This window comes from Lissotriton helveticus, chromosome 5_1, assembly GCF_964261635.1.
Source record: "Lissotriton helveticus chromosome 5_1, aLisHel1.1, whole genome shotgun sequence".
NCBI lineage: Eukaryota > Metazoa > Chordata > Amphibia > Caudata > Salamandridae > Lissotriton > Lissotriton helveticus.
The window spans coordinates 1,313,211,746-1,313,236,901 of NC_136065.1; the positions used below are offsets into that span (position 1 = coordinate 1,313,211,746).

The following is a 25,156-nucleotide window of genomic DNA, read 5'->3' on the forward strand; positions in this document are numbered from 1 at the left end:
CACAATACGGTCCAACATAGTGCAATTCTTCTATCTCAATACTGGTTCTGTAAGCAGTCAAGCTAAACTGTGGGAGGCCTTCAAAGCCACGATCCGGGGGGTATGCATCGGGACGACGGCAGGAATACTTAGAGACCTTAGGGGGCAATTGTAAGTGCTAGAGGGGCGACTGAGAGAATTAGAGGCTCATTACAAACACGATCTCACTCTGAAAACACTGGCCCGGATCCGAGAGCTGACGGAGGAATATAACGCATTGGCGGAAACAGAAATTAAATATTTGTCTGAACGCCATGTTGCCCGCGCATATGGGGAGGGCAGCCGGCAGGTAAAAATTTGGCAGATAGCCTGCAGCGTAGGTCCGCAAACCCCCCTATCGATCACATCATAGATAGCTCCGGTACATCACACCACACACATGATGCAATTGTGGAGCAGTTTAGACTGTTTTATGCATCGCTGTACTCCACTAGCGGTTTTATGACGGAGGAGGCCATGACAGACTACCTCGAAGACACGGCTATTGCATGGCTTTCTGATGTCGATAGGGAATACTTGGGGTTGCCCATAGACGACAAAGACATTAGAGAGGCCATTCTATCCCTTCCTAACAATAAGGCTCCGGGGCCTGTAGGCCTAACTGCGGAGTTCTATAAACACTATGCGGATCTTCTTATTCCCCATCTCCTCGAGATGTATGCTCAAGCCCACGACACTGGCCATCTTCCCCCCTCCCTCCGACAGGCCCTCATAATTACTATGCTGAAGAAAGACAAATCCCAGACGAGTTGCGACTCATACCGCCCTCTTTCGTTAAAAAATCTGGATGCAAAAATTCTTGCGAAAGTGTTGGCCACTCGATTACAGCCCCTCTTGCCACTCTTAGTGCTCCCTGACCAGTCCGGTTTCATCCCTGAGCGCTCCACTTCCCTCAACCTACGTATTATATTAGCTATGCTTCATGTGCTACATCCTGACTTACTTGCCGTGTTACTTGATGTGGCAAAAGCATTCGATTTGGTGGAATGGCGATACCTTATCTTCATGCTCCACCGAATTGGCTTCCCTCCGGTTTTCATCAGATGGGTGCAAATCCATTATACTGACGTCACTGCTAGGGTGGGAGTTGACGGGGTAACTTCAGAACCATTTATTGTGGAGAGAGGTACTCGACAGGACTGTCCACTATCCCCTCTCCTTTTTGCCCTCATCCTAGAACCTTTAGCTTGCAGAATTGGACAGGGGCATAGGGCAGCCGCACTGAATTTTCACAATCGGCCTGTGGGAATTTCTCTCTATGCAGATGAATGGTCATCTATGTCCGCGAACCCACATGTACCTTTCCCCAGTGATCGTGAATATATAAAATTTGGCCTCTTCTCAGGACTCCAAATTAATTGGGAAAAATCCATCATTATTCCCCTGAAGCAAATCACCACCTCGCCACAGCTAGAATATCCGCTCTTGTGGTCGGCTGACCCAGTGAAATATCTTGAAGTGTGGGTCCACCGGGACCCGGATGTGGTCGTCAAAGAAAACTATGACCGGGCCTGCACCGCACTGTCTGAACAGATAGATAGATGGGTGGGAATGCCTTTCTCTCTGTCAGATCGCATAGCCCTAATTAAGATGATCATCCTTCTGAGGTTTTTATATTTATTCTGTAATGTTCCTGTTCGCCTAACAAACCACTTCTTTACACAACTTCGGTCTCAGCTGTTGCGACTGGTATGGGGGAACATGCAGCCTAGGCTCAATTGGCATACCCTTACACAGACCTTTGACAGGGGGGGTTTCCAAGCTCCAGACTTCTACATGTATTACTTATGTAGCCAGGCACAATATGCTTACTTCTGGTTCTAACCACATGATTTTTTGCCTCATGTGGCAGTAGAAGACGGCGACGCACACCCAGTGCCCCTAAAGGGTATTCTCACTCATGTCAGACGTCACATGCCCAAACACGAGATCAACACTATTGACATCACGATGAGGGCATGGCAGGAAATCGGAAGGAGAACCAACCGGCTTCCACTGTATGCACCTGCTTTGCCGTTCCAAGGGCACGCCGCCATTTTGGTAACGCAGGAACAGGACCCAATGATGACACTGCATGAGGTGGGCGAAACATTAGTGGGTGACCTCTATACGTACGGGAAATATGTAACTGATAACGACTTTGATTATGTACAGCACCCACACGACTCTTTCACTTCACTTGCTTTCGTTTGCATCAGGCGATTAAGGCCCATTACACTACATTCCCTAATGAACCACCAGTATCTCAGGCATTACAGATGGTGATAGTCGCTCCGAACCGGAAGAAGTTGATAACGCTACTATATAAAGCGGTACAGGGGGACACGACCATAGGACACGATAAGAGCTTGGCCCGCTAGAATTCGATATTGGTACCTCCTATTACAGATGCAGCATGGGAACAAATCTGCACCTTGACGGGAAGGTTAACATCTAATTACAACCTTCGCATCATACACGTTAAATTCCTTCACCAGGTCTATTACTCCCCCCTAAAATTGCACAAGCTGGGACTACACGACTCGGCATGTTGTAGGAGATGTGGCCGGGATGAGGCTGACTTTCTGCACCTGTCATGGCAGTGTGGGGCGGTATTCAGGTACTGGGAGCAGGTTATTGCGCTGCTGCACACGATGACGGGCCAGGCTCTGCCATGTACGTCCTTAGAATGTTTACTGAACTACACCCCTCAATGCAAATCTCTAGTAGGTCGGTTTGTGAGAGTAGCTCTGTTATTATCCAAAAGGCGCATATTGTGTACATGGGACAGTAGACTGAAACCTAATGTAAATGTGTGGCTCAAAGATATGACCTACTGCCAGGAACAATTAGAATTGTATTCAGAAGAACTGCCTTCATCATCCAGGCCCAAATGCATCTGGACCCCTTCAGGGAATACTTGTGGGCACAAACGGAGCAAACCTCGGAATGACTGCCTGCCGTGCTCATGATCTTGGTCTATTGTATGAACTTCGAACTTGTTTACTATGCTATCGCCTCAGAAGACTGGATTAGTTTGTGTGGTGCTATAATCAATCACTGGTTTTCTGTGTTTTTTATGCGGCTAAAGTTTGTTATACGGTACAAACTAGTTATGTTATCCACTTAAAGCGATACCATTGCTCATTATTGATGTGCTGTGAATATATTATGTGATCTATGAGTGATGCGTCCATAAATAAAGTTTTTAAAAAAACCATTATATGTTATTTGTAAATCCTCTCAAAGCAGTGCGAAATTCATCAACTATTTTTTTCGGTTTCTGGGCCTTTCTTTAAAAATTATCCTGATCTAGTATTGTAAGGGAGCTACTCGTGGCCCACCAGACTTACAGGCCACGGACTAACGGTCACACTACGTGCAATGAGGGGCCAGCACACACAGCTATGCAGGTACGGACCGGAAGTCCCGAGCGACTCCGGTCCCTTTATTTAAAGCCTTCTGGCCACGCCTGGCCAGAAGGTGCTACAATGTGTGGGGGTGTTTCCGGGTCTCAGCCGAGACCCGCGAAACACTAGACCGTTACATCCCATTCCAACTTGGTCCTTTGTTTACCCTTTGGACAGGACCATCAAAAGTCAACACGCAAAATCAGCAAGTCTCACATTGGGTCGAGGGTTGGGTCTTAGATGGTGGCTCTCACCTCCCCTGGTCGCTTGTAAGCCGGGCTCTGTTCCCCTCGCTGGTTCTGGTGCGCTCACTCTGTTTTCTGTATGGAGGTTGCCATCATCTTGCTCCGCCCTCTCCGTGTCCTGTGTTTCACCACCTTGTCGGTTGTCCTGACTCGCTGGGATGCGCTTGAACCATGATATATTTCTGGTCACCACCTCGTCATTTCTCTGTGCTGTCACTGCCGTACCTTTAGTTGTCTTGATGACCCACGGGTCGACCTCATAGGGCGTACGGAATTTGCCTCCCGGTCTTCTGGCTCGCAGCAGCGCCGTGTCTCCTGGGCTGAGTTCTTTGTCTTGAGCCCTTCTCCTGTAACTAGCCCGTTCATTGGTCTTTCGCCGTCGTTCTTGGGTGGCCGCGGGTCTGTATGGCGCCACTTTCCAATTGTCAGCCATGGGCAGTCGATCCCTCCTTGGCCCGGCGAACATCAGTGACCATGGGGATCTTTGGGTTGTGCTGTGCGGGGTACTCCGGTATTCCCTCAGGAACAGTTGCAGCGCTACCTCTGGGTCTTTGCCCTCGACCATGGCAATTCGTATGGTTTTGTTAACTGTCCTCATAAAACGCTCGGCCTCCCCGTTAGCCTGCGGCCATTGTGGAGTGATTCTGTGATGTTTTATTCCCAGTTCCTTTAAGAATTCCTTAAATTCAGTTCCTTGGAATGGCGGTCCATTGTCCGTTTTAATTCTCCGGGGAATGCCAAATAGCGCAAAAGTCTTGCTAAGCAGCGGGTGAATGTTTGCGAAACTGGTAGATGTTGCTAACTCTACCACTGGGTACTTGGTGTAACTGTCCACCATTACTACTGTCACTCTCCCGTCCGGGAAGCTACCAAAGTCTAAGCTGATCCAGTAGCGCTTTCTTGACTTTCTCGAACGCCTCCGCCTCTACTTTCGACCATCTCCACGCCGTTTCTTTCTTCGTCAGGTTTCTTAGCGGTTCGGCAATTGTGGCTAATTGCGGAATGAACCTGGCACAGTATTGTGCCATCCCCATGAAACTCCTCACCTCTGAGGCTGTCGTCGGAGCGGGGGCGTTTTTGATTGCTGATGACTTCCTGGGATCCACCTTGACACCTTCCGCGTCAAAGACATAGCCAAAAAACTTGATTGACTGCTTGAAAAACTGGCATTTCTCCTTATGCAAGGTGATTCCGAACTCCGCTAGCCTTCGGAGTGTCGACTTTAGTCGTCTATGATGCTCCTCACTCGTCTTTGCATGTATCAGGATATCATCACTTATGTTCAATACTCCGCTCAACCCGGATAGGATCTCTCTGATGGTGTTCTGAAAGATCTCGGCTGCTGATGTTATTCCAAAGTTGAGCCTCTTGTAACGTCTCAGCCCCAAGTGTGTAGAAAACGTTGTGATGTACCGACTCTCTTCCGCCAGCCTGAGCTGATGATATCCCGCATTAAGATCTAATTTAGAAAACCATTGCGCTCCATTTAAATCGGTCAAAATGTCGTCCACTGTAGGCGTGAGGTGTCTCTCTCGTTTTATTGCTCTATTCGGCATCCTCATGTCTATGCAAATCCTGATTTTTCCAGGTTGTCGGGGTTTCTGTGCGATTACCATGGGTGACACCCACGGGGTTGGCCCCGTCACTTTTTCAATCACCCCTTGTTCTTCAAGATTCTTCAGCTCCTGTTCCACCGCTGACCGCAGGTGGAATGGAATTCTCCTATGGCGCAGAGCTACCGGTTGTATTGCTTTGTCTATGTGTAGCCTGACTGGCGGTCGTTTGATGGTGCCCAGACCCTGGAATAGTGAGGGGAACCTTTGTAGGAGCTCCTCTGTGTGTAGCGCCTTCACTATATTTGCGAACGCTATCAACTTGAGGTCTTCTGCGGTGTGGCTTCCTATGAGTAGATCTGCCTCTCGATCTATTACATGAAACGTTGTTGTGAGCTCCTGTCCCTCTGCTCTTACTTGCACAGTCATTTTTCCTTTTAGGGGTAATGGTTTCGTGCTTCCGTACGTGAGGATGCGTGCTTTCGATGGTAACAGTTCCGGTCTTGGTCTCAATGCATTGTAGTGCTGACACCCCATCACATTGATCGTTGCCCCAGTGTCTATTACACCCGTTACTGTCGATCCATCGATCTGTATTTCGCATTTGGGTTGCGGTCTCCGTCTTCTCTTCAACTCACTGACAAATGATACGTAATAACACTCATCGTCCTCATCCGTTGACGATTCATCTGGGTACTGTGAATACCGGGGTTGTGGTCTGTCCCCCGTCGCAGCCGATTTCCCACGGGCGTCTTCTAGTGTCAGTTGTCTGACCGCTCTGTTTGGAGTTTTCTTCCCTGCCGACTCTCGACCTCTGAAATTTCCTCTGGCGCCCCCTCTGCAGACGCTCGCAAAGTGATTCATTCCGCCACACTTGGCGCACGCCTTCCCACGTGCAGGACAGCCATTTTGGCTGTGTTCCTCATATCCACATGCTCCACACGGGGCCTTTCGCTGCGTCCGGGTCGGCCATCTTCCTCTGCCCCCGCTGTTGCTGCTTTTCATTGCGTCCACCCTTTCTGTTTTCACTGTCACTTCATGGCTGGTGGATGGATTTATAGCTTCCTCCATTGCGGTGGCACGAGCATCTGACAGTTCGTGTGACCTGGCGAGCATCAGTATCTCGTCCAGCGTAATGCGCGATTGTCGCAGAATTAGTGTCCTCAAATGCTTACTTCTACAACCCTGGATCAGTTGGGCAGTCACTTCCTTCGTTTGATCGTCGTCAGGGCAGGTGCTTATCATTTCCCGGAGTCTTGCGTGGAACGCGTCCATGGTCTCCCCTTCTCTTTGTTTGGACTGTCTAAATTTGAATCGTTCATAATGGGGATTTAGTTGAGGGTCGAAATGGTCATTTAGCGCTTGTACTGCCGCATTGTAGTCTGTTGCTGCCCCTGTATTTGGTAGGTGTGTGAATAGCTTGTGGAGTTCATCTCCTCCAAAATGCAATAGGAGGGAGCGTTTTACCTCATCGTCCTTCTCGCGCGTTGCCGTGAAGTAATTGTTCAATCGGCGCAGCCACATTGCCCATCTTGGCGCGGCGGTATTTGGTTCAATGTGGGCAGTAAACGGTGGCAGGGGGTTGATTTGTGAGTGCGGGGACTGTTGGATTACTGTTCCCACTGCTTGCTGTGCCACTGTTCCTGCCACTGTCGCTGGTTGTGCAGCCTGTTGTGCTCCCCCTGTCGCTGCCCCCTCTTGTCCCGACATAGTTGGGTCTTATTGGTGACGTTAGACCCCTACTGGTTCACTGTCTTTATATATTGCCTTATACTGCGCTGTTCATTATTTGTTCCGGTTTATTTATTTAATTTCGTAAAATGTTTTTTTTTTTTTTTTAAATTTGCCAGTGCTTGTTATCCGTCTTCTCCTTTTCCACTCAGGGCTTCACAGACGATCCAGAAGCTCCTTTCCTCTCCGCGAGGACACACGCTGCACCCGCAGCACTCAGGGATTCTTTCGCGCCACACAAGCGCCGGGCAGTTCCAGGCGTCTTCACAGCGCATGCGCGCCCCACACGATGCTGGCGCAGGCCTTCCTAGGCCCGACACACGCTCCGGGCGTCTTCACTGCGCATGCGCGCACCACACGAGGCCGTCGCAGGCCCTCCCCAGGCCTGACACACGCTCCAAACTTCACCACACGGACAGCGCCGGTCCCTGACGCAGCTCCCCTCACGCTGCTTACCGGCCCCACTCCGCGCCGCCTTCACTTTTCAGGCACAGCAGGGCCTCCGCCGCCGGCGCAGGCCGTCAAGTTTCAGGTAGGCGCGACGCGCTTGCTGGGCCGCTGCTCCGTCGTAGGGCTCTTCTCACCAGTGTCCGCCCTCGTCGCCAGTGTAAGGGAGCTACTCGTGGCCCACCAGACTTACAGGCCACGGACTAACGGTCACACTACGTGCAATGAGGGGCCAGCACACACAGCTATGCAGGTACGGACCGGAAGTCCCGAGCGACTCCGGTCCCTTTATTTAAAGCCTTCTGGCCACGCCTGGCCAGAAGGTGCTACAATGTGTGGGGGTGTTTCCGGGTCTCAGCCGAGACCCGCGAAACACTAGACCGTTACATCTATCACAAAAATTCTGGCTTTGAATCTGTTTTTTAATCTCTTTGTGGCGTCAGCAGAGTCACTTACATCCCCCCTTGCCTTCTGCTGATGCGACTCTCCGTATAACGTTATAAAGATTTCCAGCCTTTCAGAACCCAAGCAGTGTTATAAAATTAATTTATCTACCAGCAATATATGTGCATCTATTGCCACTAAATAGGTAAAGAATTATTTTTTCTATCTTTTCCATGTGACGGGTGGATATCCCCCTTAGACTTTTGAGGCCGTCTCTTACACATACATTCATATGCTAGGCCGGATGTGAGTTGACCGGATGTGAGTTTACCGTCTGCTAGTATATGTAAAAGCTGCCTAAAAGTTCGAAAGGCAGATTATTAGAAAGTTTCAATATGACAGAAAAATTAATAGCAGGGATATATTAGGTAAAGCGTCATTGTGTTATATTACTTGCTGCAACCTTTGATCAATTAATCATATACTTTGAAGGCATAAAACAGTCATGAAAGTTGCATTTAATGGTTCAAATATGTCATTTGTTTGAAGTGCCTCTAAGTCACGAATGTTAATGGCATAAATGCACACGGTGGCGCTAGTGGTCTTTCATTCACTCAGATGCAGGGCTCAGATGTACAGTTTTTCAATACACTCTTATTAAGACGAAACGGAACGAAGATTGGCGCGCCGAAAACGTCTCATAGAATGTACTGCACAGGTCAAATAGCTGCTAGGTGTTGAGTTTGGGTATGTGTGACATTTTAAGTAGTGTTGGCTGGTGACTTTTCAAAATGGTGGGTATAAATGTTAGGGGCAAGTTTGACTTGGTGAGCGAGCATAGTGAGTAAGACTGGTGAACATTAGGGAGATTTGGGGAGGGGGTTCTCCCTCACAAAACCTTTGAAAAGACTAAAAGGAAATAACACACTTCAAAACCAGAATTGCCAACTTTACGTATTCACTCTGGTTTACACATGACCACTATCCCAGCCCTCACACACAGCGATTATATTATCTTGGGTTTTCACAGTCAGGATCACAAAATTAAAGAGCAGTTTAATTGCTCTGCAGTACATGGGCATTCCAAGATTTGGTATGCTGCACTCATGCTCTCTGTGGCCTGCTGGACATTTGGTAACAACAACCATTCATTGCCATGGTTTGCCCCTCGTTAGGCGGCAGAACACTTTGCACTGTTTAACTCATCATATTCTCAAAGCACAGTATGCTGAACATCAAGACTGTGCTGTCATATAGTTACTGCTTACCTATATACCGTGTTAAGTTAGCATGAGCTTATTAAATGTTTAAACACCATTTTACCTTTTGCTGCTTCTGCACACGACACATAATTGTTGTTTTAGCTTTCAGCCTAGAAGAGCGTTGTGATTTACATGAGAATAATATGTTATTGCTCTGATATCAGCTTTGCTTGGTAAACTATGTCTGTACCGTGAGTGCTGAAGCCTCAAGGATAACTCAACACAGTATTGTTGTGAGGTCTGATCTTCGCACCTTCCTAGACATAACATAAATGCAGCTGCTGCCAAAATCTGGCTTTAGGAGCGTTTTATATTGCTTTGCTTAGAGCACACGAGACAGACTTGATGGTGCTTCGCATGCAGGGAGCTGGTGGAAGATGATGTGATCCTCTGCCACTGGATCTTGAGGTATGGGGTCGCCCTGCTAAAACCCAAAGAGACCTTCTTAGATATAATATAATATACTAGATAGGGAGGGTGAGAATTAGGTGTTGTTAACCCCTATTCATTACAGCATTTTAGTATGTTGTCACCTTTTGCATCGTATGGACTAGTAACTATGCTGATAACTTTGCTTCTTATAATATGTTTGCTTGTATTACCTAAGATACTGCGTTTGAGAACACGGCTTTAGTAAATAAATATTTCAAATGTGCACGCGTCCTCATTTACTCCACGTTCTGGTTTGGAATGATTGTATAACGAAAGAGTGTTCATGTATTCCACGTGACCCGAGGTATTCTAAGTTCATGTTCTGGTTTGTCTAAACATTGGGAGTTTGTAATGACCAATGAGACACTGTAGCTAGCTCGGTAAGGGGATTTTGGGTACTGAGGTGAGTTTTGGCACACCCTAATTCACTGAGGTTCCAAGTCTCCATGCACAGTTCTGTAGGAGAACGGATTCCCTGCTACATGGCGCCCAACGTTGGTGGTCTCATTTCGTGACACTCAAGTAGTACTTCATTCAATCCTTAACCCCTTCATTGTCGTTTCCGGAAAACGGTGATGTCGGAAAAAACCTACCTATTTTTGAAATAGGTCTTTCAAGCTTGAATCTTTCTAAACGGTTTCCTTGAATTACTACCCAGTTGTGCTACAAAGTTTATTATGTCCTTTTTCCTCTCTGTGACGTCATGGCTAATGCCGTGGACATTCCGCAACATAGTCGAATTGCGGTGCGCAATCATTTGCAACAATATAATGTCCCTGTGGATGGCATGGCCGTGATAATGGTGGTGAGTGCGGAGACAGCTTACCCTTACGAAATCTTTTATTCGTGGGTGACGTTCCTGGCTGTGGATGGCACTACAGGTGTGTTCCACACGTACACTCCCTCCCCTGTGCCGAATGAGTACACGCCGTACTGGGCACAGGAAGTACCTATTGATACATGGCAGCATCGCGTTTGGTTTGGTGGCGCCCTCCCCCATTCTTTAACAGCTCCGAGGTTAGGTCTTTTGTCCATTCCAGGCGCAAATTGGCCTGTTATGGCTGGATTTACTCCTCATCCTCAACACGGCAATTGTACCGTTGTTGAACTTCGTAGACTACATGTAGTCTCCATTAGCGTTATTCGAGCGTTGGTACAATACATCACCTGTAATCTTCCGGGTGGGGCTCCGTGAGGTGCGGCGCTTCCTGCGGGACCCGGTGGTATGAAGCTCAGTCCAGTGATGGTCAATGCTGTGATGGGCAAGCGTCCCCAAGATAAGGATGAATTTCCTTTCTGGCTTGCTGACAAATTTGACCAGCTGGAAGCAGTATTTCCTAACACGACTCCTGGTGAGAAACACAGGATTCTGACAATTAGTTTACCCAAAGACTTGGCCCCTGAAATCAGTGACTGTGAGACCTGGGGTAGAACGTTTGCGGCAGTCTATGCGAGGTGCTACGGCACTCCGTCTATGACTGTCCTGCCTTCGGTCCTTAAACGTGTTCAAGACAAGCACGGATCTGAGGCTGCGGTTGAATTGGACATGCGCCTGTGTGGCACCTTTGATGTGGTTTGCGATCCTGTCCTTGCTAATGTCAAGGGAAATGCAGTGAACTTTCAGGTGGCCAATGCGTTGCAGGCGCTCCGGGATGCCGAGAAACCTCGTCAGTTAGCGAGGATTATTGTAGCGGCTTATAAAACCGTAGGTCGCAATAGTAGGGGTCTTAAGCCTTTTTCCACTAAAGAGAAAACGCAAGCCCAAGGGCAGAAGTCTGACACGGAGGTTCAGCCCAAGACCAAAAAACAAAATTGGCCTAAAAAACAAAAACAGGGAAAGCCACAGCAACAGAAACAGGAGTCTTGTCCTGCGTCTCCCGTGCCTGCCCCCACAGAACGTGTTTATGACTTGCGCGATCGCGCGAAGATTAAATCACCTGATCGATTTCAGGTTTCTGATCAACGCTCTCCTCGTTCTTTTCAGGAGTCATCGGCCTCGTCGACCTGTGGTGGAGGAGGCGGAAGGGGTCGGGGAAGGCCAGCAAGGACGTGACCAGCCCCGCCCGAAAGACGGTGCAGGAAAGCAGGACGGCTCTACGCCAAAGAGACCCCAGTTTCAAAAGAAGAAAGTCGCCGCTTTAACAGCGAGATATGCCACAGATAGTGAGAACGCGGCTTTGGTATCTGATATGGGTTCTGACCTTGCTGGACAGCGCGGCGGAGATTACCATAGTGCGAGAGGCCCTGCGTCCACTACTGAAGGTGACAGCGACTGACCGTTACGTTGTAATAGAAACAGCTGATACTAGAGTTGCTCCCCCTGATAGACTTTATGAAATTGTCCTGTTAATCAAAGGTGACATACAACGTACCATAAAAGTTGTATTTTGGGAAAATCTTTCATCTACGTATGACATTTTGCTTTCGGAGGCTGTCTGGCCCCCACCTTTTGTTCTCGCAGCTCCGCGAGGAGAGGAGGTGATCCTCCCCAGTTTCGCGCACACAGTCTCGAAGGAGCATGCGCTGAGTTTTGCAGAAGAGTGGGCTAAGGCTCTAGCGCCGGCTCTGTACCGTACACAATGTGGGTGTGATAAATTGTCCCCGGCCCACGAAATTCCTTTACGGTGCCAGCCGCAGCCTCAACCGCAATATCCCATTAAACGTGAAGCTAAGGCTTCCGTTGCGGAAATCCTTGAACAATTGGAATATCAAGGAGTAATTGAAACATGTGTGTCACCTATGAATAACCCTCTTTTTACTGTGACCAAGCCTGACGGTTCGTACCGTTTGGTTTTGGATTACCGGCATTTAAACTCGCTTTGCCGTACGTGTGCAGTACAGAATACACACAGTTCTGCCTTAGTGGATGGTCTTGTGCGTATGCGTTTTAAGACCACGCTTGACATTTCCAACGGTTTTTATGCTCATCGATTGAATGGTCTGAGTTCCCAATGGACCTCCTTTACTTGCGGCGGTGTCCAAATACAATTTCGGCGTTTGCCTATGGGCTATAAGAATAGTCCAGGGGTGTTCACTGCCCGCATAGTCTCTCTATTGGAGAGAATCAATCCAGATGCATGCTCGTATGTGGATGACATTTATCTCACAGACGACGAACTTTTGGAGCATCTGTGTCGAGTAAACAGCTTAATTTGTACCTTTGCAGACATGGGTTACAAATTCAACTTTGCAAAATCGCACATTGCAGAGTATACAGTGTTGTTCCTGGGCTACGAGCTCAACAATGAAGGTAGAGGTTTGGCACCTCACTTCCCGGAGAAATGCGCACAACTGCGCTCTCAAACAACTCTGAAAAAATTACAGTCTTTACTGGTTTTTTTAAATTTCGGGAGAACATACATTCCAGAATATGCCCAGCATATCAAGCCTTTGTATGCTTTGATACAACCAACCTTTTCTAAATCATGCTGGCTGCCTGAGCACTCTGCTATTCTGCAATCTTTGCAGGCTGATCTGCTCGCTTCTAAATTCTTACTGACTCATCCCTGGAACGGTGGGTTTCACTTACCTGACTTTTAATGAAGGAGACACAGTACCTATTGCTTACAAGTCACACTTGTACACTTCGGCTGAAATGCGATTTTCCACTGTGGAGAAAGTTTTAACGGCTGTGCAGATGGCGATTCTTAAGGAACGTGCTCTGTCACAGGGAAAACGCATGTTGGTTGTTACCCCATGTCCTGCCTTGGAGGCAGTTACGAAAGCCAGTGTACCTAATTCAAAAGCTTTGCACCCTCGATGGATACAATGGGCTGCTTCCTTGACGTCCCCGGATGTCACGTTTATCTTTGACGCCTCATTACGGTCGCAGGAGTACTTGCAGTATGAATTCGTTCATCCGGCTCCTTTAGCAATGCGACCTTTGGAGGAATTCCATTGCATCATTTACACTGATGGTTCGGCGCAGGTTGCGCATGGCTCTAAACACGCCTACGTTTCCGCATGCGCCATTGTGGTCGGTGCCATGGTGAACGATGAGTTCAAGTCCAGAGTCGTGCACACGCAGACTCTAGGGGACTGCACCGCACAATTGGCGGAGCCACAGGCTCTGATGCTTGCATTGGAGTATGCAGATCCTAGTGTGACGACTCTTATTGTGAGGGATTTCTATTAGTGTGTCCAGTCTTACAATGAAAACTTGTTCTTTTGGATTCAGAATGACTTTCGTGATTCCAAGGGTAGCACAATAAAACATAAAATGATCTGGGTTCGAGTGGCTGAGCTTAAAGAGCAGTTGCCACTTGTGTTTGTGATTCATACTCTCGGTCATCAGTGTGTTGGAGTTCACGCTGTTGGTAACTCGCTTGCTGATGAGGCGGCGAAATCTGCCGTATCGACATATTTAGTTGCAGCAGTTACATGGTCCAAAAGTAAGATTGATGATGATATCTTGGCGGCTGTTGCTGCCACTGAGCAGGGAGGTAAACATCCTACGGGGTTCCCTTCGAAGTACACATACCACTTAAGTCCCGATAAGGTTCCTTATGTGAAAATTCCTGAAGTTGGGGAGCGGTTGATTCCCAACTCGGACCGCAGAGCTACATTGATTACAGCGGCGCATGAAGGTGTGGCGTCTGCGCATGCGGGCGTCTCGGCCACTGTATCTCAATTACAACAACGTTTCTGGTGGCGGGGACTGTACAAACAGACGCGCGATTATGTCCTTCAATGTGACGTTTGCCAGCAGATTAAGCCTTAGACTGTTGCGCGTCCGCCACAGACACAGTTGTACATATCCAATAAACCACTAGGATGCGTTTATTTGGATCACTGCGGTCCTTTTTCTTCTGATACTGCGTATAAGTACATCTTAGTAGCAGTTGATTCATGCACACGCTTTCTGTGGGCATGGCCCCATCGCAGCGCTGATTCACTGACTGTCATAAGAGATTTGCGTGTCTTTGTAGGGATTTTTGCCTGTGGTACTTTCCATTCGGATCAGGCTCCGGCTTTTGCCTCTAAGGCGTACAAGGATGCCATGACGTCGATGGGGGTCCAAGTCAAGTTTTCGTCTCCGTACAGACCTGAGGGTAATAGTGTAGTGGAGCGAATGAACTGTGACTTAAAGCAATCATTGACAGCTCGAGTTATAGGCACTGGCAGAAACTGGCTGGCCCATCTCAATGGCGTGCAGCGTGCTCTTAATAATCTCCCTAGAAGGTCTCTGGGTGGGCGGACCCCATACGAAATGCTCTTTGGTATCAAGATGTACGTCCCGGACCTTGACGGTCTAGACTGCGTGGCCCACGCCACAACCTTTGACGTAGATGAACATTGCAATGTTTTACAGGATCTACAAAAGACCAGAGACAGTCTTGCAAAGGAACATTTGCCCTCCACATCGGATGATGCGTTGCAGATCCCGGTAGTTGGCTGGCTACCCCAAGTTGGAGAACTGGTTCGAGAGAAGATCGATAACAAGAAAGAATTTGGTCCTTCCTATCGAGCTCCGGTTCCTGTGCTTGGCGTGAAGGGCACAAGAACAGTCATTTTACCACCACTTCCAGGTCCTAAGGAAAACAGGTTTATTTCAATTGACAATGTCAAGATACACAGAGTGGCCAATTCTTCTTAGTATGACACCGGCAGTCTCCTGTCCTTCGATTGTGAGAAATTCTGTTTTGGCCACTGCTTCTAATCCTGAGCCAATGGTGGCCCTCGAGATGCCTGCGATTTCCAGTCCTTTATTAAGTACTTTGCCTGGTGATAACGTTGATGAACTTAATTACACTTACCCGACTGAGTTATCGATGCCTGATTTACAAACTCGTTTGGCCACAGAATCCAGATTTTCATTTGACTCTGTTTCAAATAACTCGAAAAAGCTCTCACGTTTTGCAACATATGCCAGTTTGTTTAATAAACATTTTTTAATTCCCCCTTGGACATATATTTGGCTGGTACTTTTTTCAATTTACCTTTTTATGTCAATTGGTTTTGTGTTTTATTTTTTTCGAATCGTCAATGGACACTATGTCGAGGAGAGAACATGCATTCGACATCTAAATGGTACTTTGGCCCCCCTTTCCTCATCGCATTCAGCTCACAGACTGAAAAGAGACTTGACTTTTGTTAACATCACTGCTTGGCCTGTCCTTGATGGGATTGTGTGGGATGCCATTAAATTTCAAATCCATGGCCCTACTGAGGTTGTTAATGTCCCTAATGTGCTCAGAGTTAACATGGGGGATGTAGTAAAACAAAACATACGTTCTGATGATTGGGATGTTCAGGCCGTAGAGGCTTTGTTTTCTGATTTGAAATATTATGCTGCCTTTGATGCTGAGGATTTATACTTAGAATCTGCTAATTATGGTGATTTGTTTTGCTTCCAACATTTTGGCAATCACTACTTACATAAAACTAATTCCAGAAGGAATACTGTAAATTATACTCAGTGGGAGCATTGCCCAGCGCCTATTCAAGGCAGTTCGAGTACTTTTTTGAAAAAGTACACTTATTTTACCGACTTTAATCAGTCCAATCCCGAGTCTTTTTATTTTAAAATAACACAGAAGTACATGTCCAAGGTTAGACTTACCGATACTAAGTTGTTGTATTCGAAGTCCTTTCTAGACAAGTTAGCTGTAGAAGGCTATGAGTTATGGAAGGAAACCATTGACCTTAAATCCGTTTGTGGTGTATGTCTCATCCCAAATCATATGTTGTTTTTGAATTCGACAATTTCACAAACAACTTGCTTTGGATTGGCTACTTCTAAAAAATTGAATACTCCTTCCTTCCCTGATTTGGAAGAATATTTGGGTTGGGGTGATACTACCAAATTTACGCTCAGAGAGTTACAAACTCTATTGCTAAATTCCTCCTTTAACATATCCAGTTTGGATCCAAAAGGTTGGCTGGTGTGGCACAGGAGTGCTGATTCATACCAGCATCGTTTTCCGGGTTTAGCTGATGGCTTTACACAAGTCAGACCTGATCCACGTTTTGAAACTGACCATTCTGTCACCACTTCTTCTGTAGGCAAATTATGTCAAAATTGGCTAAAACATTCTACCTTGGCTGCAGTTAAACTGCATCTATCCGAGCTGAATGATGATGTAGATTTAGATGATTTCATAAAAGGCCCGGCTAGTGGTAGATCAAAAAGATGGATATATGCGATTTACAATGAAATCTGGAAGACATCACAGATTGAGGCGGCTACACGCCTTAGAGCTATTGATCAAGCTAATCTAGAAAAGGTGCTTGCAGTTGTAGATAATAGTATTAACATGCTTTCTTCCCGCATTTACACGTTAGATAATAATGTGTCCTCTGTTGTGGATATTGTGCAGGATGAAGTGTCTGTGTTATACCATGGTCAAAATCAATTGCGTTCAATTATGCAATTTGCATGGACCCTACAGACGCTTAAGTCTGGCAAGGTGCCATGGTCTTACATGAACGTGTCCTCCCTCTTTGCCCCTTTTAATTTAACTGACAAGCAGCGCTTGCTTTCAATGCGAGATGGATCTTTTTCCATGTTACATATTGAAAGGTTGGAATCTTTACCATTTTCTGTGGCAGAGGCCACTGCTGCAACGTGGCTTATCCACAGATTAATCACATTACCGTTTGCTTTGTATAAATTTACAAATTGTATGCGATATATTGCTATAGGTCGATATGAATCATTGGGTAGTTTGTTTCTCCATGAAGACTGGTCGCTCCCATTTACTTACAGATGTTTAAAAGATGGACAAGAAGTGTATCTAAAAGGGGAGGAGTGTACAGAGACACCAGATCACTCTTTAATGTGTAGACACATTCAATTACAGGGTTCTTGTAACCAGGACCGTCCAAATTTAGCCTGTGTTTTGAAAGGTACTCTGGTTCCCGCAATAGTCCCCACTTTCACATTACTGGCAAACGGCAGTTATTTACTTTCAAATAATGAAGATTGTTGTGGGTTAATTAGAGGTGTTGCTTATGTGGTGACTGTATCTGAACGTGTGGTCTGCTGCAAAAATGTTCTGTAGCCACCCCCGCATGGGAACGGGGATGTTTCCATCTGGCCGTGCATCCCAACCTTGACGGCAGAGTTCAATGGTATGAGCAGAATAAGAGCCCTTTTGTCACAAAAAGAAGTGGCCTTGAGTTCGGCTTGTGAAACATTTGTACTTCACATAGCTAACACCCGCACAGAAGTGCAGGCTCTTTTAAATACTGATTTGCCGTTGCATTTCAGCGAGCTGATTCATTCAATCTTTAACGCGTCCTCCACTTCTGGACTCGCACACTTTTTTAAGATAGTTAGCAGTGGTCTTGTGACTTCCTTTGAAAAAATATTTGGGGTCATTCCTGCTTTCTTTCATTCTATATTGTTTGGTGGATTCCCGGTTTTGCTGGCACTGGCTGCAGGCGTTCTGGTGATATTTTGTTTTATTAAAAATGGATGCCCATCCTGTGTTACGCGCCGCACAGCCCCACCTGGCACTGTTTCACAACAGGATGCTTGAATATTATGGCATGCTGCCGCTTGCGACCTTAAGCGCGGCATATGGATTATCGTTTCGATTTTCCTATTTCACATGTGTCCAGCCTGTGTTTCATTGCCTGAGCTGCGATTTCGACTGGGCCCTTGATTTGTGTTTCTGCAAGACGGTGTCTCCTGACGTCGATTTTAATCATCTGATGAGTCCCTTAGTTACTCACGAGTTGGTTTGTTCTGGCGAAAGGATTATGGCCTTGGCAGCGATGCATGGACTAATGGGTCATTGGAACATACTCGCAGCAGCACAAGATTTCTTGGCACAGAGCTTTATTGAGAACCCACCAAGTTGTCCTCTGATGGTGCTAGAGGCTCCGGTACTGGAAGAGCACGTATGTTCTTTCCCACTATTGAATTGGATGGCTGAACTGTTTTCGGATGATGACAGTGACTTCCTGTTGGAGGCTGTTGCTGCATATGTTGCATATTCAGTCTTGTCCTAAAGGCGTTAGGGCGTTTCCAGGTTTTTGATGACAACCCGTTTTATACTTACATAATTTTTTGGCAAATTGTGCATACATTTTTCACCACCCAGACCTATTGACTTGAGTGAAAGTGAACAATGGATTGGCAAGTTGGATTTTTTTAAATTGACTTATGAAAACTTTTTTACACCATTTTTAAATATTGACATGGCTCATCGTTCTTGAACTCTGCTCTCATGATGTGCCTTTGACTTATCTTATCTTATCTTATCCATGCTCGGATCATGGGGGGATGTCATATAGTTACTGCTTACCTATATACCGTGTTAAGTTAGCATGAGCTTATTAAATGTTTAAACGCCATTTTACCTTTTGCTGCTTCTGCACACAACACATAATTGTTGTTTTAGCTTTCAGCCTAGAAGAGCGTTGTGATTTACCTGAGAATAATATGTTATTGCTCTGATATCAGCTTTGCTTGGTAAACTATGTCTGTACAGGGAGTGCTGAAGCCTCAAGGATAACTCGACACAGTATTGTTGTGAGGTCTGATCTTCGCACCTTCCTAGACATAACATAAATGCAGCTGCTGCCAAAATCTGGCTTTAGGCGCGTTTTATATTGCTTTGCTTAGAGCACACGAGACAGACTTGATGGTGCTTCGCATGCAGAGAGCTGGTGGAAGATGATGTGATCCTCTGCCACTAGGATCTTGAGGTATGGGGTCGCCCTGCTAAAATCCAAAGAGACCTTCTTAGATATAATATAATATACTAGATAGGGAGGGTGAGAATTAGGTGTTGTTAACCCCTATTCATTACAGCATTTTAGTATGTTGTCACCTTTTGCATTCTATGGACTAGTAACTATGCTGATAACTTTGCTTCTTATAATATGTTTGCTTGTATTATCTAAGATACTGCATTTGAGAACACGGCATTAGTAAATAAATATTTCAAATGTGCACGCGTCTTCATTTACTCCACGTTCTGGTTTGGAATGATTGTATAACGAAAGAGTGTTCATGTATTCCACGTGACCTGAGGTATTCTAAGTTCATGTTCTGGTTTGTCTAAACATTGGGAGTTTGTAATGACCAATGAGACACAGTAGGTAGCTCGGTAAGGGGATTTTGGGTACTGAGTTGAGTTTTGGCACACCCTAATTCACTGAGGTTCCAAGTCTCTATGCACAGTTCTGTAGGAGAACGGAATCCCTGCTACAGTGCAATATAACAGAGCTGATTAAGTATTTGAAAGGGAAACATTATTTTAATACTAATTAGATATGATCAGGGCTGTAAGAGTGGCACTTAAAAGGGGGGAGGGGTGCTCTTTAAACAGGAATTTTTAAAAGGGGCGTGGTTTATGTAATTAAAGGCATGGTCTAAAGCACAAATCCTGTGTCTCCCAAATTCAGAAAGCTTTACTCCATATATAACTGAAATTAACTGGCAAAAAGGTATTTCTTTTTATCAGAAGCAGTAAAACATTTCACAAAGTGCACTCAAAATTCTGTGGGGCAGTGAAAGTCATTTATATTTATTGTGTAAACCGCAAAACAAATAAGAAATCTATGTCAGAACTTCTTAAAATCCAACAAGATATTAATTATGTCTTTCTAGCTGGGGCTCCTCACAACATTATTCTGCATTTGACTGCCTCCCTTTGCTGGGCAACTCTTTGTCTATGGCTTTGCTTCAGTAGTTTTAAGTGGAGGACCGCTAGGCCCTACGAGTTTCACCGATAACTGCCCCTAACGCTTCTGCTAATAACCAGCATCAAATATTACCTCCAAGTGCTGTAAACAGCATTACGTGTTCGTTCCCCCCTGCCACATCTGATCACACCACAATACAAAATCCTTCCTACTGTGTTCTATCCTTCATCAAGACCAGAGCACTATTAAGTAAATCTTCTATTATGGGTGATTTACTGCACACCAACAAGCTGTCTGAGGGGCAGGACACAGTACTGTGCCTCCCACCCGCCTGCCTACGAGCTGCCGACAAAGGAACAAATAAATCAAACCAGTTGCAGACAGGCCCGATGGCACCAGGACTTTGCTTTCTTTTCCTTGTTCTTCTAGTGCAGGCTAGAGCGTAACTGCCTCCGTGTCTGTCATATTTACTCAGGGAAAGATTTTGGTCGTTGCCCTCTGCTTTTTTTGGCTCGGGTCATTAAAGGGATGAATATAGGGGCCAAAAGGGACCCGTTTCAACCACTCTTTTCAACTATTAATTACTGCCTGTGCCCCGACCCAGCCCAGTTAAAGAAAGCCTTGGATAGGACTACTGTGCACTTTTTAAATATTTGATGAAGTGCGCTTTGGGCCTTTTGTCAAATGTCTTCATTCCGTTCCGTGGCAGAAGTGATTTAATTGTTGCAGAGATGCTGAATAGAATCTGCAAACAGCTCACAAGAATTCTAGGTCTGCTCGCGGAGTTCTGCTGCGCTACATGGAATTCTGCACGCGGCAGAGTGCATTAGGTCGCGCTGTTTGCGCTTATCTAAAATAAGAAAAAAAAATATTACCTTACCGCCGTGTCTCTCTTCCATCTCTCCTCCTTGTCCCTCCACACCATAGGAACAGGAAGCACATCCAGGCTCCCCTGAGCCAATCACAGCGCTCATTGGTCTGGGCGATGTGGTTCGGCGCTCAGCCAGGGAATGGGAACCTGGGCATGTTCTCCATCCAGGCTGTAATGTAGCCTGGGTGGAGAACATACAATGTGCGCATGACTGTTTGACCGGCCCGACACAGCCAGCCAAACTGTCAATAACACTTACAAAATGTGCTCACCACTCCCCCTGTTGTCAGAGAAGCCCTCCCCTGCCTTTCAAAGCTGTCCCAGCAGGACAATATAAAATGATAATAGCCTTGAGGTATTATAATTTTATTTTTCCTTTATTTCACTACTGCAAAGCAGTGGGATGACGCTCCTCCGCCTTACCGGAGGAGCCGCCACTGGTTACCCTTAATGAAGCATGACCAATCACTGTGTGGCTTCAAAATAAGGCCACACAGTGATTGGTCATGTTCTTTAATCATCATGCCCCCACTCTGTCTGTGGGGACAGGCCAACCAATCAGGATTTTGCTCTCATGCATTTTATACTTCAAACTGCATGAGGATTGGTTTGGGCAGGTTAACTCAGCGCTCTCATGGACTCCAAAGGGCTATACTTTGTTTCATGTGGTGTCCGAATAGAGCATGGGTTTGAGAGGCCCAAAGGGCTCATGTACAGTTGGACATAGACAGTAACCTCTCCAACCAGACATGTGCAATGAACTTCAGCCAGCCTCCATTATTGCCAAGCAAGAATATAGGCCACGTTCTCTTCCCCCAAAGCTTACAAACTCATCAGTGTTAGTTGGCCCCAGACTTTAGGAGAGTCGAGAGTGGCACTCGGGGACTGTTTAAATTACTGTAACTAACAGGCAGGGGGGCAGCGCTCCTTCAACCAAGAGAAGGCACCACTGCTGATTTTAGGTGACCCTTTATAGTGAACTCCTGTACTGTCCTCTTAGCATTAGAATGCAACCCATCTACAACGAGAATTGACACAGTTGTCCTCAGCACCACGAATCGTGGCCATTCAAAGCACAAGGACTCCCATGCGAGCACTGCTTCCATGTCCCCTGGCTTGCATCAGGTCCTCTGCGCTGACACTCTCCAAATCGTAAGCAAGCATATCTTCTGAAAGTTCCCCTATAAGCTCTGCCTCCATACCAGCTTGTCTGCAGGCACTAACATGTGTAACAAACACATTTTCCGCAGAATCCTTCAAGCATTGGAGCCACTGGCTGCAGCTTTACAAATAAGGGTGAATCCTTAGTTTGAAACACGTATTAGCCAATGTAGTGTATGCCTGCTTCGGGGGCTATGAAGAGTAAGAACGTTTCCCTGCAAAAGTCATTGAGCAGTGCAGTGATCATATAAGTCCATAATCTTCTTAGTTAGATCTCTATGCATAAAACTCACGTTTGTTTTATGCCATATGCTAGTATGACATCAAGTCTTTATTGAGCAGGTAATTCTGGTACTTGTTGTCCTGTGTATTTGAAATAAACAAGACTGTTTGAACTACATAATTTTGGAGAAAAAATATTTTTTTATGTTTGTAATTTGGATTCATACAGGTACAATATAAAAATACAAGAATGGCAAGCGTTCACCAGCATCAGCAACCCCTATGAAGTGCCTCCACTTGTCCTTTAGAATAGCCACGACAGGTTCCATAAAATAAGCTAGAGGAGGGAAGGCAAGGGAAAATACCACAAGGAATAAAAGGACGAAAAAACCTAAGGGCAAAGTCTAGTGAGAAAATAATCAACATGTAACTTACTAGTATTACTTCAATGAATAATACAATATGTAAAATCTAGGCATTTTCCAACATCTGCCTTCCAGCTTCTTGAAATTGACTGGGAATTCAAGCATGGTCAATGGATATCCATAAATCTCCAGCTAGGCCATTTTACTCCTAAAACCTTTATGCAGTGGTGTAACTGGAAAGCATCCATCAAATTCATTACATTTTGCAAGGGCCGCCATGGGGCCCAACGAATTACTGCTTTTGGTCTCTCTGTGGGCTAAAGTGTAACTCCCATGCGCAGGAAACACATTTCCAATCCAATATCAACACTTGTGTTTTCGCCATCCTAAAGGTAAGCGAGTTTTTAAAAACCGCAAAAGTAGTAAGACAGTCAAAATTGAACTTGAAGACTAAACAAAGGGTGATGTAAAGCCACTGAATAGTTCGTATCGAAGAGAACATTAATGAGTACTAATCGAGCCCAGAAAGAAATTGCTTAAGATTCTGGGGCCAGATAAATAAGGTGAAACTAAAGACTATATGTAACATGGCTTCTTTATGAACAGCCACAAAAGTGCATCAGTGACCCTGGGGGGAAACATACAGATACACATAATTGTCATAGAAGCAAATATGCACACCTACATTGCAGCAAGACACCAGTGTTATGGGGACATCTTCAGGCAGTCCTGGGTATCTGACCAGTAGTATTTAGCATGCAGGGAATTTTAAGCTTGTACTCATGACAGTAATAGTTAAAGCAAGACTACTATTCGCAGAATACAGCATTGTGTGTCAGTGTGTGGGTAACATCCCTCGGTACTAGATTCGGATGTCAGAGAAGGATGATCCCAGCCCAATGTATAACCATTCAGAGCAGACTGTACAGAAAAAAATTATTTGCTTTATGGTTTTACTGTTTAGTATTTTTTTATATACTACTATAATTGTAGAAGTTCGAGAATGCATTAATGTGCTCATATTGTCTTTCCTTCGTAGGAGCATTTGGCAGAAGGAGGGTCCATTCGCATTCCTGAAGGGAGCTGGCTGCCGCGCTTTGCTGATTGCACCCTTGTTTGGCATCGCCCAAGTGGTTTACTTCGTTGGAATTGGTGAAGCTATTATTGACTTTGCCCAGTACAGCAGATTCTCACCGTAAACATTACCAATCCTTGGACTGAAAGTGCAAGAGATACCAGCTCAAAATATAAATACTTACCCTGGAACCAAGAAACTGAATTGTGTGTTGTTTACATTTGTGATCCTTTACAAATGTGAGAGATGTGTTGGTAATCAACAGTCCTTTCCATTGATGGGTTGGTATATTTCGACTGTCGGGTGGTATTACAGGGCTAAATGCAAGTGATATTAATCCGGGACATCAGGGGGCATGTCAGCAGCTTCACTATACTCGGATGTAATGCCCTGCATTGTTGTTAAAGGTTGCCCCTCAAAAGGAAGGATGTGACCTAAACCAGCCACACCACTCATAGCTGAGAAAGAAAGTAAAAGAACCTTACAACTTGAATCATAACATTAAAAAGAGCAGTTGGTTTAAAGAATGGGCAGAATCAGACTTAGGAAACCAGTGGAAGGTCAAACAGGATGGAGAGATATTACAAATGGAGATGACCTTGTCCCAGGACTGGAACAGATGAACTAGTGTGCCTCTTACCGTCACACAGGTTGAGCTTCATTGAGGCATGATGAATCTGGCGGTCCTAGGGTGCCTGCATGTTTACTTATGTGGCGTGTGCACATTTCACAAGTCCTGCCAGGAAGGCTCTGTTTGGGGAAGATTTGTCTTATGCATATGTTGAATACTCATTGTACAGACTACCCCGGCATGGATATTTACTGAGGTGCCATCAGCATTTCAAGGTGGGATTGTCACATCTTGAGAGTATTGTATGCTCTCTGCACTAAGGGGCTTATTTACAAGCCCCTTGTGCCACTTTTGCGTCATTTTTTGGGAAACATGATGCAAAAGAGGTGCAAGAGGCTTGTAAATAAGCCCCTAAATCTCCAGGTGGTAATGTCATGAGTCACAAACCCTGGGATCCAGCCCCTGACATCACAACCACTGTGATTTCTGTTGAACCTACCCAAGACCTACCCCTGCCATCCGCGGGAGCTCTCAGCCACATTTTGTTTTTTAATTAGCACTTTCACTTTGCAGCGCCTCAGCGCGCTTTTTAACTCACTGTCCCCTTACCTGTCATAGGGACCTGCTCTCATTCCTCTCTTCCGCGCAGCCGAGTTGGACGCTGCCGCGGCTTCACTTTGACCTGCCCGCCGCCTTCAGCGGACGCTCCTCCGGCCACGCCCACTTTCTGGCCACGCCCCCCCTTGGGGCTGTTACCTATTTAGGAGCTGATTACGAGCTCGCCTCCTCAACAGGATCGCTCCCCTGCCA

At 46.0% G+C, this 25,156-nt stretch overlaps 1 protein-coding gene across 1 annotated transcript in view; it reads left to right on the forward strand.

The window, feature by feature from the left end:
• LOC144755341 (mitochondrial glutamate carrier 1-like) overlaps window positions 1-23,974 on the forward strand; it is a 210,977-nt gene extending 187,003 nt beyond the window's left edge. Inside the window, exon 9 of the mRNA XM_078644149.1 lies at window positions 23,740-23,974. Coding sequence (XP_078500275.1) covers window positions 23,740-23,899 — 160 coding nt within the window. The 3' untranslated portion in view covers window positions 23,900-23,974. The remainder of the gene's footprint in view (window positions 1-23,739) is intronic.
• The last annotated feature ends 1,182 nt before the right edge of the window (window positions 23,975-25,156 follow it).